This window comes from Trifolium pratense, linkage group LG3 (genome assembly GCF_020283565.1).
Source record: "Trifolium pratense cultivar HEN17-A07 linkage group LG3, ARS_RC_1.1, whole genome shotgun sequence".
Taxonomy (NCBI): domain Eukaryota; kingdom Viridiplantae; phylum Streptophyta; class Magnoliopsida; order Fabales; family Fabaceae; genus Trifolium; species Trifolium pratense.
Window position 1 is genome coordinate 47,518,571 of NC_060061.1, and position 17,498 is coordinate 47,536,068.

General features: G+C 30.9%; 3 protein-coding genes and 1 long non-coding RNA gene across 5 annotated transcripts; 1 reads left to right on the top strand and 3 right to left on the bottom strand.

The window, feature by feature from the left end:
- Window positions 1-652: 652 nt before the first annotated feature.
- LOC123917248 (non-specific lipid-transfer protein 1-like) lies at window positions 653-1,318 on the bottom strand. The gene is made up of 2 exons (XM_045968919.1): window positions 891-1,318; window positions 653-802 (listed from the first exon to the last, which is right to left on the bottom strand). Exons 1-2 carry the CDS (start codon window positions 1,247-1,249, stop codon window positions 793-795), a joined length of 369 nt encoding a protein of 122 aa, XP_045824875.1. The 5' UTR covers window positions 1,250-1,318; the 3' UTR covers window positions 653-792.
- Window positions 1,319-2,717: 1,399 nt separating this feature from the next.
- Window positions 2,718-4,479, bottom strand: LOC123917249. Its single transcript, XR_006812417.1, has 2 exons — window positions 4,377-4,479; window positions 2,718-3,071 (listed from the first exon to the last, which is right to left on the bottom strand). It is a non-coding gene; the product is annotated as an uncharacterized LOC123917249 (long non-coding RNA).
- A 3,152-nt stretch (window positions 4,480-7,631) lies between these two features.
- LOC123917250 (3-hydroxyisobutyryl-CoA hydrolase-like protein 5) lies at window positions 7,632-16,640 on the bottom strand. 2 transcript variants are annotated; one of them, XM_045968920.1, is made up of 16 exons: window positions 16,389-16,640; window positions 16,220-16,283; window positions 16,051-16,134; window positions 15,893-15,961; window positions 15,346-15,409; window positions 14,704-14,777; window positions 14,503-14,586; window positions 14,321-14,405; window positions 14,121-14,206; window positions 11,089-11,210; window positions 10,909-10,969; window positions 10,731-10,829; window positions 10,102-10,203; window positions 9,940-9,981; window positions 8,116-8,222; window positions 7,632-8,022 (listed from the first exon to the last, which is right to left on the bottom strand). In XM_045968920.1, the coding sequence occupies exons 1-16, from the start codon at window positions 16,508-16,510 to the stop codon at window positions 7,953-7,955; spliced, it is 1,335 nt and encodes a 444-aa protein (XP_045824876.1). In that variant the 5' UTR covers window positions 16,511-16,640; the 3' UTR covers window positions 7,632-7,952. The 2 variants fall into 2 exon arrangements, with proteins under 2 accessions (XP_045824876.1, XP_045824877.1); XM_045968921.1 differs by having other exon boundaries at window positions 16,220-16,286; window positions 16,396-16,470.
- On the top strand, window positions 12,670-13,522 carry LOC123917251. The gene is made up of 2 exons (XM_045968922.1): window positions 12,670-13,242; window positions 13,381-13,522. The coding sequence occupies exons 1-2, from the start codon at window positions 12,708-12,710 to the stop codon at window positions 13,413-13,415; spliced, it is 570 nt and encodes a 189-aa protein (XP_045824878.1). The 5' UTR covers window positions 12,670-12,707; the 3' UTR covers window positions 13,416-13,522.
- Window positions 16,641-17,498: the final 858 nt, after the last annotated feature.

Below are 17,498 nucleotides of genomic sequence, written 5' to 3' on the forward strand. Positions count from 1 at the left end.
AGTAAGAGATAACAAATGGGAGAAAAGGAAATTATTCATGCAAACATTAGTTTTAATAGGCTCCATGAATCCTAGCATTTCACATGTTCACCACGTATGCTTGCAAATAAAGTAACACATTTACCTCTATTTTCATCAACTCTCTCATAGACAATTCTACAAACATGTGATGGGTCCTAAACACAACAACATGTGATCAAAATGTTTTTCACCACATTCCATTCATTATGCAGCAAATATAAATTGAATGCATCAATTCGTTTCCTAAAAACTACTTATGTGAATTTCTTACATTCCATGTGATGATTCTTGAATTGTTTTTCTTGGACTCACATTGCCAATTCTTGCATACTATTTTATTGTTCATTCTTAGAGCATATTATTCTTGCACATTTGTGTTCTTTATGATTGTAATAAAAAGTATCACTTTTATATAGTTTCTTTAGTAAAAAAATCAAAATAGTATTTTTTATAAAGGCTCAAAAAATAATCATTAAATTATTGAATGTCAAAATAACTTAATTTTTAATACGTAACAAACATACCCTTATTTTTTAATCACTAAATGACATTGAACACTAGAAATTCGGAAACCAAAAATAAATGATAAAGATATATGATTCTATTTTCCATTACTAAATTTCAAAAAACACATAAGTTTTAAGAGTTGCCGCAATCTTTTCACATTGCTTATTGATATAATCTTCTTTGCACTACAATCACTAAAACAAAAGAAGAAAAACTTCAATGCAATTCCTCAAGCTTTGTTCACAATCTGACCCTATTGTAGAATCATGGAATCCTGTACATAATTGAAAAAATATTTAGAATATCAATAGATCAAATTTAAAGAACAAAAATATGTGTGCACGTATGTGAAATTAACTTACGAGTTGCAATCGATAGTAGGACTAATAACAAAGGGCAAACTAACGTGACAAAGTTGTGGGAGTTGTTTTGCTCTATCGGCATTGACACCAAATTTTGTTGAAGCGTTTTTTAGACATTGGCATGTACTTCTCCGACTCGGAGTAGTGTTGGCCTTATTGGCTACATTGGTCACTCCTACGCAACAATCACTAGATGGTGTTGCGGGGAGAGAACCCTCTAGAAAAGGTACACATGGCAACAAAGACGAAATAGCCTCGGAGCATGTGATGTCATCGATTTGCCTTGATTCTAATGTTGTCATTAACATGCATAAAACCATTAAAGGCACAAAAAGAACAAGACATTTCTTTCCTGACATTTTTTGGTTTCAATATGTGGCTAGCTACGTTTGATTTTCCTATGAAGTTTTAGAGATGAATTGTCACTAGAAGGGTCCTTCCCTTAATTTATAGGCAGGGCTGTTAGCATATTAGTGTAACTCTTCAGTGATTTATTATTATTATTTTCTTTTTTGACAGAATTTTTATTATTTTCTAATATACATGGTCAAAGTCAAACCTTATTATTATATTCAATTTTTATCAAGAAAGCAATATTTTATTATTTTCTTAAAATAGAAATTTTTGTTCTTGAAAAAAAATAGTAATATTATATTCAATGGTCATCATAATCATAATTACACAATTCTTGAAATCATGCGTTGCCTCTTTTTACGGATTGTCTCTCATATAGTGTTATTAGATTAGATAATTGACGGCATGTACCAAAAAAAAGAGGTGACTACTTTTCTACCCTCACATAAATTGAGGGTAGTTGCCCTATGCTGATGTGGCACCAATGAAATTCATCCATGTGTATTTAAGTCAAACATAATTAATTTTTTACCATAAATTATTTTGACTACTTTTATTTTCAATTAATTATATTTTATGTTACTAGTTTTCTTTAATTATATTTTAGACTATGTGTAAATATAATTAGAATTAATTTGATCATTGAATGCTTGTTTCTAAACGTTATATATTGATTCTAAAATATTAATGTTATTAGTAAAAAAAAAATGTTATAGGCTCGAAAAAATAAATATATATCAATGTTAGTTTAAATAAAAATAATAAGAGAACAAAAACAACAAAGAAAAAAAAAACTAATCTCTCTAATTTAAATATACAATTCCACTTGTACATTTATTAAATGAAATCAAATAATGCTTCAAAAAAAATCAAATCAAATAATTCATGCTATTCCGGTGTAAATACTCCCTCCGTTTCAAATTACTTGTCGTTTTAGAAAAAAAAATTGTTAGCTATCTAAGTCACTCATGTAAATTCCAAATATTTAGGAGTAGTTGAAACCGTAAAAGATTTATATATTTGGAAAATTAAAGTTTGTTTTTTTAAGTTTTCAAAAAAAAATGTTTGTTTTTTTAAAAAAATTGGTACATAACATATTAAATTTATTGGAAAGATCAAGTGCGTGGAAAAAAACAAAATAAGCTTATTGGTGAATTAAAATAAAGGTATAATACGAAATTAAGTGCAAAAATACACTTTCTTAATTAATTTTTTTTCTAAAACGACAAGTAATTTGAAACAGATGGAGTATATAGTATTTATTTTTTCAATCTCTTTAAATCATTGAATAGATTAACGTTGGTTGACATGATGTCTGTAACGCCCTAAACTATTTACGCGCTATTTATCAAACTAAAATAAATAAACGGCAAACATTTAAAGCATCACATTCAATTAAACACATGAAACACGTCTCCATAAATTTATTTCACAAGCAGCGGAATTAGAAACCTGTCCTAATCATCTAAAACATGTACTTCAATATTTATATTTCACCATTATACTTAAAATAGTGTATCATCATAATAACTTAAGTAAGTTTAAGTACCAACATATCCATATCATGATCACATCATTCATGATATGAACAAAACAACATAAGTCTCAACGATAAAAGTCATAACATCAAAATATAACCATTTAGGTAATACAAGCTAGCGAGGTCCTAGACATAGTGGTATATACATCAGAGCACTACTCTAGACTCGAGCTAAACATAAGCATCTGAGATGAAGTAGCATAGCTACACTCCTCACCAAAAAGCTAGATTCGAGCAACAAAGGGCACGCGACTACTCCTGGGATATATGATCCTCAACCTGAGTATCTAGACCCCCAAAGGTCCAGCACAAATACAAAACAGAGGGTTAGATAACATAATCATAATTAGTGACTAGTATATTGAATATCAGACACTAAATAACATAGAACAGTTGAATAAATTCAATTCATACAACTCACATATATATTAAGAACATATAGACATTCTGAAACATATTCATTTATTAAGTACTCAATAATTTGAGGAATACAAACATCCACAAATAAGGAAATACACAATGATAAGCATCATTTAACAATTAAGAATATCACATAATTCCTAATTGATTCTAATGTCACATAGATATGATGTCACCTAGACATATCTATATGCATGTGGTACCAATTCATCATAATTTTGGATAACTTAATCCGAATGTTTTAAATCATCGTCTCTAAAACAACAGTAAACTAGATCATCCCCTCTAGAATACTCATCAATAGACACAACTTATGAATGCATGAATGTGCATATATCCATCATATGGTTTTATTTCAACATCAACATAATACGGATATCATAATCCAAATATTCTAAATCATCGTCTTTAGAATATACCTCATCATAATAAATCATCAATTATTATCATCCATAATTCAGTCACAAGACACTAAAATCATACACCATCGTGAGTTTACCAAATTCAAATGAATTAAAACGCGAAAATTAATTTAAAGTTAAAGTAGTGCCAAATATAAGCAAACTCCATTAACTAAGAATAATTTCAGAAAACGGATTCCGAAATCGAAATCTAGGCGAAAAACTGAGAAAAATAGATTCGGGTGAATAAGTCAACAAAAGTCAAAGTCAACAGTCCACCAAAAGTCAGCAAAAGCTTTGCGTCGACTAGCAACAGCAAGGTGCGTCGCTTCGCGCACTGTTCATCCTGCAGAATATATTTTCTGCACTTTTTATCCCAAAAACCCTTTTTTTTTTCTTCCGAAATTTATCCCAAAAATCCCTGAAAATTCACAATCGTGATTCCTATGTTTATGGTGTAATTAAGACTACTCATAACATCTTAAAGCATCAAAATTGAACAACACTAAGTACCATTTATTCATAAACACATCAATATTTTCACCAATTTGATGAAAACTCTCAAACAACAACAACAACACATCAAGAACATATTTTTTTCATATGAATTTCATCTCTAATCATGAATAAACACATAAAGGAACATAATAAACACATTCCCATCAATTTCCACCCAAACCCTTATGAGATGAATGAGAGAAAGGGATGGAGAAAAGGGTTTTCTCCTCTCTCAATGATTTCACTCTAAATCATCAAAACTAACCCCCATACCTTAGCTCAAGTTGAAATCTTTGTTCTTTTTCTTGATTTTGTTCTACCTTCTTAGACCTTCCCCTCTCTTCTTTCCTCTTCTACGTTCTTCTTGTTTTTGACCAAAAATGAATTTTTGTTTCTATATTTTTTTTTTATACTCAATGTACTATTTACTTTTACACCCCCCCTCTTTACTTATTTTTACTTAAGTAATATAACTCAATAACATATTCTATTTAATAGCTATTCTAATTACCAACTTAGTCTAAGTTCTCAATTAAAATTCAATTATAACTATTAATTCCCCATAATAAAAATAAACACAATCAATCGTACAATTAAAATAATAGCATAATTAAATAATTACTAATACTCCAAAACGGATGTTACAATGTCGATCTTAGAAAAAAGAGGGGAAAAAAATTAGGTTAAGTAATTAGGTTTAGGTTTGCGACAATGGTCCGACCTTTCTTTTAGTTCAGATGAACTATTTATATTTTTACTTGTGATCAATAGTTAAACCCTAAACCCTAAACAAGTTCAAGAGTTAGTTCGTCTTCTTAAAATAGTCGAACCTTTTCATTTTGATCGGATAAATTTCAGGAAGACCGCACTTGTGATCGCGGGCGAGCTCCTGTGTGTATGTTTTCCGACAATGGTCCGACCTTTCTTTTAGTTCAGATGAACTATTTATATTTTTACTTCTAAACAAGTTCAAGAATTAGTTCGTCTTCCTAAAATAGTTGAACCTTTTCATTTTGATCGGATAAATTTCAGGTAGACCGCAATTGTGATCGATCAAGCTTCTGTGTGATTGTTTTGCGACAATGGTCCGACCTTTCTTTTAGTTCAGATGAACTATTTAAATTTTTACTTATGATCAATAGTTAAACCCTAAACCCTAAACAAGTTCAAGAGTTAGTTGGTCTTCCTAAAATAGTCGAACCTTTTCATTTTGATCGGATAAATTTCAGGTAGACCGCACTTGTGATCGATCAAGCTTCCGTGTGATTGTTTTCCGACAATGGTTCGGCCTTTCTTTTAGTTCGGATGAACTATTTATATTTTTACTTCTGATCAGCTAAACCCTAAACAAGTTTAAGAGTACGTTACTTGATATACCTAGTCTTTATTTCCTTTTATGGAAAGGCAAAACAAATCATTTTTATTTATTACTAGATCATTCCTTACAAAACTCGTGTCTATTGCATATTGTAACCCGAGTAAACTGTGAAATACCCCCTGAAATTTTAAAATTCGTCAAATACCCCATGAAATTTGGAAATTGGCAAATACTCCCTCTGAAATTTTAAAAAGTCAATTAAATTGTCTTCTAGCGTGGACTCTGACTGGTAGTGCAAGGGGGCAATTTGATTGACTTTTTAAAATTTCAGGGGGTATTTGCCTATTTCCAAATTTCATGGGGTATTTGACGGATTTTAAGAAAGTGTATTTTTGCACTTAATTTCCTATTATACCTTTATTTTAATTCACCAATAAGCTTATTTTGTTTTTTTCCACGCACTTGATCTTTCCAATAAATTTAATATGTTATGTACCAATTTTTTTAAAAAAACAAACATTTTTTTTTGAAAACTTAAAAAAACAAACTTTAATTTTCCAAATATATAAATCTTTTACGGTTTCAACTACTCCTAAATATTTGGAATTTACATGAGTGACTTAGATAGCTAACAATTTTTTTTTTCTAAAACGACAAGTAATTTGAAACGGAGGGAGTATTTACACCGGAATAGCATGAATTATTTGATTTGATTTTTTTTGAAGCATTATTTGATTTCATTTAATAAATGTACAAGTGGAATTGTATATTTAAATTAGAGATATTAGTTTTTTTTTTCTTTGTTGTTTTTGTTCTCTTATTATTTTTATTTAAACTAACATTGATATATATTTATTTTTTCGAGCCTATAACATTTTTTTTTTACTAATAACATTAATATTTTAGAATCAATATATAACGTTTAGAAACAAGCATTCAATGATCAAATTAATTATAATTATATTTACACATAGTCTAAAATATAATTAAAGAAAACTAGTAACATAAAATATAATTAATTGAAAATAAAAGTAGTCAAAATAATTTATGGTAAAAAATTAATTATGTTTGACTTAAATACACATGGATGAATTTCATTGGTGCCACATCAGCATAGGGCAACTACCCTCAATTTATGTGAGGGTAGAAAAGTAGTCACCTGATTACATAATTGACAATTTTCAATGCTTTTACGGTTTCACATTGAATATTCATAAAAGTTTCCACTGATTCCGCTTATTTTCTTCAAACTCCATAAAGTGTAATATTGAATATTTAGAAAGAAAAAAAAAATAGTAAATTGAAAAAATTTCATATCTGCTAGAACTAGAAGTGTGTTTGATGTAAAGAATAAGTAATGCACAACGCCACAAGATAGAATAACATAACATATAGTAGAACAGTGCAGAACAAACTTTTATAATATTGAATAATTTTTTGTCTTATACGATGTTTGGTGGACAAAATGATATTTTGATATTTTAGACAACTTGTATTTGAACAAATAGTTGTGTTGCTGTTTAATGATGGACAATTTTTTTTATTTTTGTCTTTGTCCCGTCTCTAAAATAGTTTTACAATCAAACACGGTACTACAAGAGTTGTCATGTCCCGTTGCTTATTTTTTAGTAAATCAAACACATCATAATAGTCATTTTATAAGGAATTTGGAATCCTACTTTGAGTTTTATACTCATCTAAAAGCGGTTTCTATAATACCATAGAGAATTGAAGAGGGAAAAAAAGGAGAGATCTAAATCCACTACGTTGCCTAGCTGCGGGTATGGTACCGGTGCTAGTACTCTACTTCAAATGGAATTCCTATCCATTGTACCAAATCCATAATAGTAGTGCTTACCGTAAAATCTATGAGTGACACTTAGATGTTTGATTCAGAGACTTTTAAATGTTTTTTGTTGTTTCAGGGACACTTTTAAATGTTTTTTTGTTGTTTCAGGGACTGTTATGATAGCGAGTGACACTTTCAGGGACGAAAGTGATCGTTTACCCGTTGTTTTATGGCAGTAGAGAGAATCTTATAATGTTGAGATAGTGAAAAATTAATGAAATTCAAGTTGGGCGTTGCCAGAAGTCACAAAACCGTCACCAAAAATAAAAAAGGTCAACAATCAAGTTGTTGAATTCTGATTTTTGCTACCGGCGTAGCAAATCGGATCAAACATGTCAGAATGTGTTGTTTTGCACAGAGATTGCTTGCTACAGCAGCCGTAGCAGCTGAAAAATCAGAAAATCGTCGATTTCATCTCTTATCAATTTCAATTACAAAAAATAAAATAAAGTAATATTATTTCTTCATATAATCTCACAAATGATTATGTCAGTAAATAAACACAAATAAATAAATTCAAACAATACGTTTGAGTGATTGTTTCCCTCTTAAAACTACAAGAAACATTTTATTTCTTCACCATAATACTTCAAACCAGTAGTAATAACAAGCATGGAAGGCTTTTTCTAGTACTATTTCAAACCTCTTGTTAATTATATAAATTATTCAAAGAAAGCAATGTCTAAGATGGTATTGGTGTTTCTCTGTTTGGAACAGCAGCATAAACTGAATTTTCATATTTACCATCCCACCTGTTTAAAATTAAAGAAATGAATTTTGGTTATAATAGAAAAATAAGTTTAAGAAAACATGGTTATTAATTCAAAACTCAAATAGCAACCAACCTAGAGTCCACACTTTCTGGAATCTGAAGCTCCAATTCCTTGTCAAATAGCTTAAAGATTAAGTCCAATTTTTCATCATCTACTTTGTCAAGTGATGGAGGATCCCACTGAACAAGTACATTATTATTTTGTATTATTAATCTATCTATCTATCTATATAAGAAAACGAGATACCTATGAAATCTCTAATTTGCCCCTATTTAATTTTTTGACACGTCGTTGAATTCAGGGTTATTTTGTGTCTTTATTCAAAAGTTAGTACAAAAAAATTTTCATTATGTGATGGTTACTCATATTTTAACTTCCAGTTATTTTAACTTCCCAAAAATTTAAAAAATCATTTTTTTTAAAAAAAATAAACTAAAACTATCTATAATTTTATGTTATAACATATACCCAGCTCTAATATTTATACTTATATATTAATATGAAAATCTACTCTTTCTTGTGATTCTCACAGAACTTGTGGTTTTACTAATATATTATTTTGTCTATTTTTTTTTAAATAATTTTACGGGTTATATTCATATTAATGCGAGAACCTAATTTTTTTGGTTATATCTACGAGCCTTATATTTTTACTCTATATTAATAAAGTTGTTTTTTTTTTTTTACAATTTTACGAGTTATACTCATATATTTATACGGGGGCATAATCTTTAGTGTGAATTCCGCGGGAACTATATTTTTCCTCTTATTAATAAGGTTTCTCATTCTTTAATAATTTATGTAGACCTAAATTCATATTCATATATTAATACGAGAACCTTTCTTTTTGTGATTTCTACAAGACTTATATTAATAAAGTTGTTTATTTTTTTTTATAATTCTACGGGTTATATTGGATCATATATTAATACATAGACCTAATTAATTATTTTGTTGATTTTTACGAGTCCTATGATTTTTATATATATATATATATATATATATATATAGTTGCCCATTCTTTCATAATTTCTCCTAACATATATTTATACTCATATATTAGTACAATGATCTAATCTTTTTTGTGTGATTTCTGCGGGGCCTATTTTTTACTTTTATTAATGAATTTTCCAATTTTTTATTATTTTTTGTGAGACATATATTTATATTCATATATTAATACGAGAATCTAATCTTTTGTGTGATTTTTACGGAACCTATGTGTTTTACTCATATTAATAAGTTTGCCCGTTCTTTTATAACACTTGTGAGACATATATTTATACTCATATATTAATATTGAAACCTTTTTTTTTTTTTTGTGATTTCTACGAGACTTATACTTTTATTTATATATTAATTAAGTTTTCTATTTTATTTTATTTTTTTACAACTTTACGGGTTATACTCATATTTAATACGGTGACCTAATTATTTTGATGATTTTTGCGAGACCTATATTTTCACTAACATATTAATATGATTGTCTATTTTTTAATAATTTTTACGGGACTATATTTATACTCAAATATTTAATACATGGACCTAAGTTTTTTGGTGATTTTTACACGACCTATGTTTTTACTAATATATTAATAAAGTAGCCTATTTTTTCATAATTTCTACATTATCTATATTTAAATTCATATATTAATACGGAGACCTAATGTTTTTTAGTGATAGTTTTTCCATTGTTTTTTTCCTATTTTTTAACCAAATATTATATCCTTTTTACTTTTTACTATTTCATGTTATCGAGGAGCGGCAACGCCGCGACTCCCGTGCGAACGCACGGGTGTCCTGCTAGTTATAAAATAAAACAACTAGAATAATATATAGAAGCATGCATGAATATCCAGAAGAGAAGAGATTCACATAAAATGAGTGAGAGAGTACCTTTGGAGCATTGTCCTTGTCAATGGTGAGAGCTCTAATACCCTTAATATCAAAATGAAAGTTTGATTTAGATATTAGTAGGGAACAGAATTCAAACATATTTAACAACATTGAACTGCCTTCTGTCAAAACTTATTCTAGCAATGACATTGCGACATTTACCTCGTACATATCCTCAGATATCGTAGTTCGGAGTATATTCATTGTTAATATGAATTCCTTTTTTAGACATTCAGATAGTGATTGATTCCTTCCTTCGCGAACCTGCGCATATCAAAGACAACTATGTTTTTAATCATAGGAATCGAACTCGGTCTCTTGAGATTAACAACATACACTGCAACTACTTATGAATGAAACTCTAAACAGCACGTCATTTACTGCGAAGACCAATATTAAACAAGTTTTGCAAGAACCCTTTCGGTAGGAAACCATCGTAATTATGGTCTGCATTTCGGAGGCTCCACTGAATGTTGCCACAAGTTTCGGTTTTTAGGACCGGCTATGAGACTAATCAATGCTTGGATTCTTAGGTTGCAACTTAAGGCAGGCATTGAACTGCAATCCTCCCACACAAGTCCAACGCTACTTAACAAACTCAGCCACACTCAAGATTGATTTAGTCTCTTTTAGGATCTTAGAACTTTAAGTAAAGTATTAACATTTCAAAACTTCAGAAAGAAAAAAAAAATTATATATCTTTGGTTGCTTCAACCTTGAGTTTTATCTTCTTAGCATAATTTAATGAACGCAATATAGTCCTGGAAAAATTCATGGTAAAAAATCCTTACTGATCTTAATGCTACTTTCAATGCAGTAGGTGATGACCTTTTCAGTCCTTTTAAAGCTGGACCTAACCATCCATTTCCTTCCTTGCTTGATTCAACTTCCTTCGCATCAAAATCATATAGTATCATATATATAATAGCTCATAATGAATTTATTTTATGGAAATGGAACAAAACTTACAAGTGATTTTATAATTTCTTCAACAGAATCCTTTGAGAAGCACTCATCAATTACTGATTTCCTGAAAATCTCCAAAGGTTACCATCTTAGTGCAGTGCAATTTGATGGTTGATTGCAAGAACAAAGCTAAAATAAATAAATAATTAGAGATCATTGATAACACGCTTAAATTGTAATTACTTGTTTAAGATACTCTCTTCATCAAGTTTAACTTCTGAAGAAAATTCTTCAATAACTGATCTCACAGCATTCACATCTCCAGAATTTAAGCTGATCAAGCGCTTCTCTAGCTCAACAATTTTCTGTTACGCAGAAAATGTGATAAAATTAACACAAATATACTCTATCTGTAGAAAACATATCGCAAGTTACATTTTTTTTTCCATTCTCTATTCATTACTTTCTCAGTTATTTCCCTGAAATATCATTCTATGTTTATTGCCACCAAACAATTAGTCCATATTGATAACAGTCCAAGAGGTCAAACAGACCCAAAACCATCAAGCATAAGCATTGAGCCAGAAACTGATACGAGGCCCACGAGAGTTATCAAAAGGCCGCCTATGACTTCGTTCACTAAAGTTTGTTATGCAAGTTGTTATTATTGCTGAGCTGTTAAGAATTTAGGAATCTATCACATATAAACATGTCCACCCTACTTAAGAGTCACCATGAACACTGCTAGTAACCTAAAGATGTTACCGGCTCCTTTTGGTATCACGGTGGATTTGTTTAAATTATGGTGAGTCACCGTAATTTTGACTAAGCACCATGTATGTTTTGCATGACAATGAATGTCGCCATAATCACGGTGGATTTACCAAAATATCATACCTTCCCTATATTAGTCTCATAGTATCAATTTCAGCCTCGTTAAACCGGTGATTAGTCTCATAATCCATTTGAAGGACCAAAATTGTAGAAATATCTAATAGACCAATTGAGGAGTCAAAAATCTTAATTATATATTGACCAAAAAAAAAATCTTAATTATATTGATCCCAGTCCCCACGATAATTAGTAGCTAAAATTAGCACAGATTTTATTTGATTTGTACAGTTTTTATTCTCATCCCAATTCCTTAATTATGTTAGATATATACTATTTATTAGGTATATAAGAAATTAGAAATAAAATTTATCAATTCTTTTTTTCCAACTTTGTACCTAACCTCTCTTCTTCTCCACCAGAAAACCCTAGCCACCTTCATACCGGTATTCTAGTATTAGCCACAGCTTCTGTTTTCCGCCTGTCCCTCCTATCTATCTATCTGTCTATCTATCTATCTCCGTGTAAACTTTCCCCCCAACCACTTAAATTTGAATCTCCGTCTACTGATCAGACCCAGCCCAAATTGACATCACGTGCATCACACGTTTCCCTTCCATATCATGTCTGAAAACAGATCAGTCTCAGTTTCAACCTTGAGTCACAACGACCTACCACCGTTGCATCCTGCATACCACTTTAATGGAAGTAACTATCCCCACTGGGCCCAGTTAGTTCGAACCACACTCAAAGGTTGTAACAAAGTGAACCACATTGAACAAAAATCACCTACCAAAGATGATCCTAGTTTCAAAGTTTGGGATATTGAAGACTCAATTATCATTACATGGTTATGGAATTCAATGACTCCAGAGATTAGTAGAAACTGCTTTTTCTTTTCAACTGCCAAAGAAATTTGGGAGCATTTGCAACAAATTTACTTTGTGAAACAGAATATACCAGCTTGTTATGAGTTGGAGAATAGAATAATGAACACAAAGCAAGGTGCGCTTTCGGTAATTGACTATTATATGAATTTGAATGGCTTGTGGAATGAGGTGGATCAATATAATCTGAATTTTAAGATGGAATGTCATGAGGATAATGCTACATTGAGACAGTTTATCGAGAGATCAAGAGTCTTTAAGTTTCTTTCGGGTTTGAACTCGGAGTTTAATCACATTCGAGTTCGAATTTTAGAAAAGGATAAACTACCTTCTCTTTTGGAGGCTTTTAATATCGTTCGTGGTGAAGAAAGTCGTGTCTTGGGCTCTGCAAAGAGTAGCAGTGAAGATTGTTGGTGTGGTTATTGTGGGAAGTCGAATCACAATATCGAGATGTGTTTTAAACTTCATGGAAAGGAGAAGGTACTTGCACGCGTTGGAGGATTCAAAGGTTTATCAAAGAAGGGTACTAATCAATCAGTAAAGGATTCGGAGATTGTGAAAGATGGCATAGTTTTACCACAAGGTGAAGGGATGTTTTTGAAACCACTTAGTAAAGAAGAGTTGGAAAGTTTACAGGCTCTTATGGATTCTCTTAATAAACCTTCTAGCACTTATTCTGGTAAGAATTCTAGCTACTTATCCTTTAATGGTTCTGGTACTTAAGATATTTGGATTATTTACTCAAGTGATAATGATCATGTGACACTTATGATTTAAAATGTCCCATGAATTTTTTTATTCCTACTGTGTTTTTTAGGATTTTGCTTCGAGGAAGACGATTGGAAGTGCTAAGAAGAAGGATAGTGCAGATATAGATCCTTTGCATTATAAAGCTGCTGCAGAGGATACATTTCGAGTGAAGTATAGGGTTAGGCTATTTCCAACATGATGAAAAACAGGGCAGTAGTATCAGACATAAGCATATTCTAAGGAGCCGGATGACTTACACTATTTGTACAATGAGATAAAAATAGGACAGTATCAGATATAAGACTTTGCAAACATGTTTGTTGGGTTTCTTTTTGGTGATGTATGCCGATTTTCTAAACATCGTTGTAGAACTTTTCTTTCTATTAATAATAAAAGTATTAAACTTTTTTATCTTCTTCATTCATTTGTGCGGGAACCTGCAACTGTTTGTACTATTTTTGTTGCAAAGTAGTTTGTTTCTTTTATGAATGATTCTGCTCGATTTACATGGACATTTCTCATGAAAGATAAGTCTAAAGTGTTTGTAAATGGTTTTCGTATGGTTCTGAAACAATTCGGGAACCCAATTAAAAGATTAAGTTCCGATATTGGGAACGAGTATGTGTGAGTTAGCTTTGTCGAAAACCTAACTGTTCATCTATCTTTAAATTACAAATTCATCTAAGACAGCGTGAGACAGATTCCATTTGGTTTTTAGCATAAAACTAGCAGGTGCCTCACCCTGCCAAAAATCCATTATGAATCTACGATTATGCCAGAATATATGAGCAGTGAACGTAATCAAACCTCAGAAGAGACTATATGTGTTGCGAGTCCAGCTGCAACTAATTCCTTTCCATTCAACCTTGCTCCGGTAAGCGCCAAGTATTCACCTGTATATTCACACAAATGCATGCTGTGATCTCTCATGTTTTCAATGAAATTCAGTATAACAATACAAAACCAAAAAGAATTCATACAAATGAATTCTGTGATATTGTGTTTACCTAAATACCCTGGCAAACGAGAATGGTAATATGAGAAGCCACAATCAGTATGAAATCCAAAACTTGCTTCAGGAGTGGCGAAAACCTATCAAAACCAAAAAGTATAACAATACATTGTTAACTACACTACAATGACAAAAAAGATTTAGATAAGTAATCTATAATAAGATTAAAATGCTCACTGTTTTTTCTGTTACAACTGAAAATTTCAAAGGAATCATCAAAGCTGCTCCTCCACCCATTGAGATTCCATGAACAAGAGCAACCTGATATAACATAACAGCACCCTTTTAGAAAAGATTTTACTAAACTTTCACAAGCAACATATATATATTGCTTAAATGATTAAGGGAAATGGGATTAATTAAGTTAATAAACATAACCTGAGTTTTCTTATAGGTACTAATGTGATGGCAAAGCCAGTAAAATCTGTAGACCACTTCAAGGCATGAATCCTCTGTCAAGAAGAAATGTATACTACTCATCCAATGAGGTTGAACAATGTAAAATAAAAAATTCTATACTTTATTTCTCTCCTCAGAATTATTAGAACCAAATTTCCTACAGTTGCAAATAATGTTGTCCCTGCAGTTGCGGGTGTCGGCTATTAGATGGAGATCGAACAACTTGTATTTCAACTTTATCAAATCATATTCAAAATACAACATGAAATTCAAGTCAATCCGTCTTTCATCTTATAACCAAGATTGCGACTGCTGGAAACATCAATGGTACCAAGCTATGTAACACCGACACTGACACTTCAAATTGAAGGTGTGTCCAGCGTCCAACACGAATCAGTATTTGACACTGACACAACACCAACACATGTAGTTACATTCAATCACTTCTATTTTCTTAAAATAGTAAAAGTGTCTGTGTCAGTGCCGTGTTTGATATTTGTCTCTATGTGTGTGCTTCATAGGCAATAAACAGTCCATTTCCAACAAAAAAAAAGTTGTAAATTTCTATAAACTTGTTTGCACTGATTCCATAAAATCATATATATGGAATGATGGATTTACTTGTTTTCCTGCCACCATAGAATACTCTCAAATCCCCTCCGGCACAGAAAGCCCTACCAGCTCCCTGGAAAGAACAATTGCACAACTATTAAATCAAGTGTGTATAAGTAGATTGTCTCATTTTGATAGGTAATTATTATAACTAGGACTGTTCGCAGTTCAATTCAAGAAGGAAAACCAAATCAGGCCGAACTGAACCGTTACAACAGCTCGGTAAAATTGAACTTAAGTGTTAATGGTTTGTCCTGAACCGAACTGGTATAAAGGTTAGGTGCACCAGTTGTGTTTCCGAACCCAAACTGAATTATACCTTTATAATAACAAAAATTGCCATGAAGTAACAAATAATAGGAAAAATAATTAATAATTAACAGGGTCATTTCGACCGTGTGAGTTTAACCCAGTTGGTAGGAACACTGCATTATATATGCAGGGCGTCGGGGTTCGAACTTCGGTCGTCCCACTTATACACCTTTTAAGGGTGGAATTTCTAGGCACTAATAGGGTCATTTCAAAAATTTCAAAGGGCAATAAAGTAAATTACAACCTTCAAGATGATTAGCTCAGCTTTGTCATCTTTCTCCCATTTTTCCAAATATTGTGCTAGCAGAAAAACCTGATATGATTCAAAGATTAAAACACTAAAACACTAACCACAAAGTTAAAAAAAAAAAATATTTTGAAGGTTGGTTGAAGGGAGTTTACCAGGTTAGGTGAGATAGCATTCAATTGTTTTGGTCTGTTCAAAGTGATTACTCTTACATGATCTATCTCTTCTCCAAGAACATCCTTCAAGATCAAAATCCAATTATGACTAATTGCAAGTTACACATAGAATAAGGGAAAATGTTATATGATAAAGCAAATGTCTTACCTGTTCATTTGGTATGTCAGCAGCAGCAGCAGCGGATGCCATTTGATGTAAAAAACTAAAAATGCTGCACAGTCAAAACAATAGATTATAGATTATTTTAGTTGAATTAAATTAAAAAACCAAACAGAGTGAGATTATGAAAATTAAAAATAAGCAAGTTGAATTTAACCTGTAAGTAAGAGTATGAAGAGAATGGAGGAAATAGGATACAATGCCACAATGAGAGGTAGAAAATGGTAAGTGTGATATAGTCAACGAGTGTTTGACTATAAAGAGAAAATTACCCCGCATGAATGGGAAAGCCACCTACCGATTGAGAAAATTACTATTGCACCAAAATGGTATCCCCATCTACCATCTCACCAACCCATTCTTTCTTGTGTTGTTGGAATATCGGTTGTTGTTAGATTAAGATTGGACGTTATAATTTAAGATTGGTATTTTGAACTATTAAATAAAAATTAAAATTGATAATTTTTATAATTGTCTGATTTTGATCGAATATCTCAAATGTGTGAATGTAAAATACTATAACAAAGTGAATTGTGTTATGGCCATTAATTACAAACCAAATATTTGGCACTCTTACCAGAAGGTGGTGTTGTTTCGGTATTTGTCTATGGGCGCTGCTATGTCTCCCACAATGCACAAGGCTCCTTATGCATTGGAGTAAACGTAGTACATGATATTATGGTGTACTGTCAGCACTATATTATTATTTTTTTGTTTTATTTTTTATTTTTTTTAATCAGCAATATTATTACTTTATCTAAAATCCAATTTTATCCTTTATAGTTATTATTATTTATAATTGAATATGACATACTTCTACCTACCAGACATTCTGTTTTTTTTATTGTTTTCCTTATACTTTTTTTTTTACGAAACGTTATATTTTATTTGGCAAATAATTTTTTTTGATAGGTTTTTTGGTGAACTTTTTTTTTTGGTACAGGCAAACGTTTTACTTTTGATCAGATCGACAATTTGAAGAAAATGCAATTTACATCGTCCCTCTCATGCATCTCAAAATGTTTATTATATTATATGGATAAAAAAATTATTATATGATAAATGTAAACACATTTATTATATTTGTTTATAAACACTCCATTTATCTTATCAACTATAAGTTATCTGTCATTACCTATCAGCTATAAGTTATCAGCTAGCTTATCAGTCATTCGTTATTTTTACCGAACAAAGTGATTTTATTTTAATAAAGACTCAGCTATTATTTTTGTCGTGGTAAAATTAGTTCTTTTTTTGACTGATATGT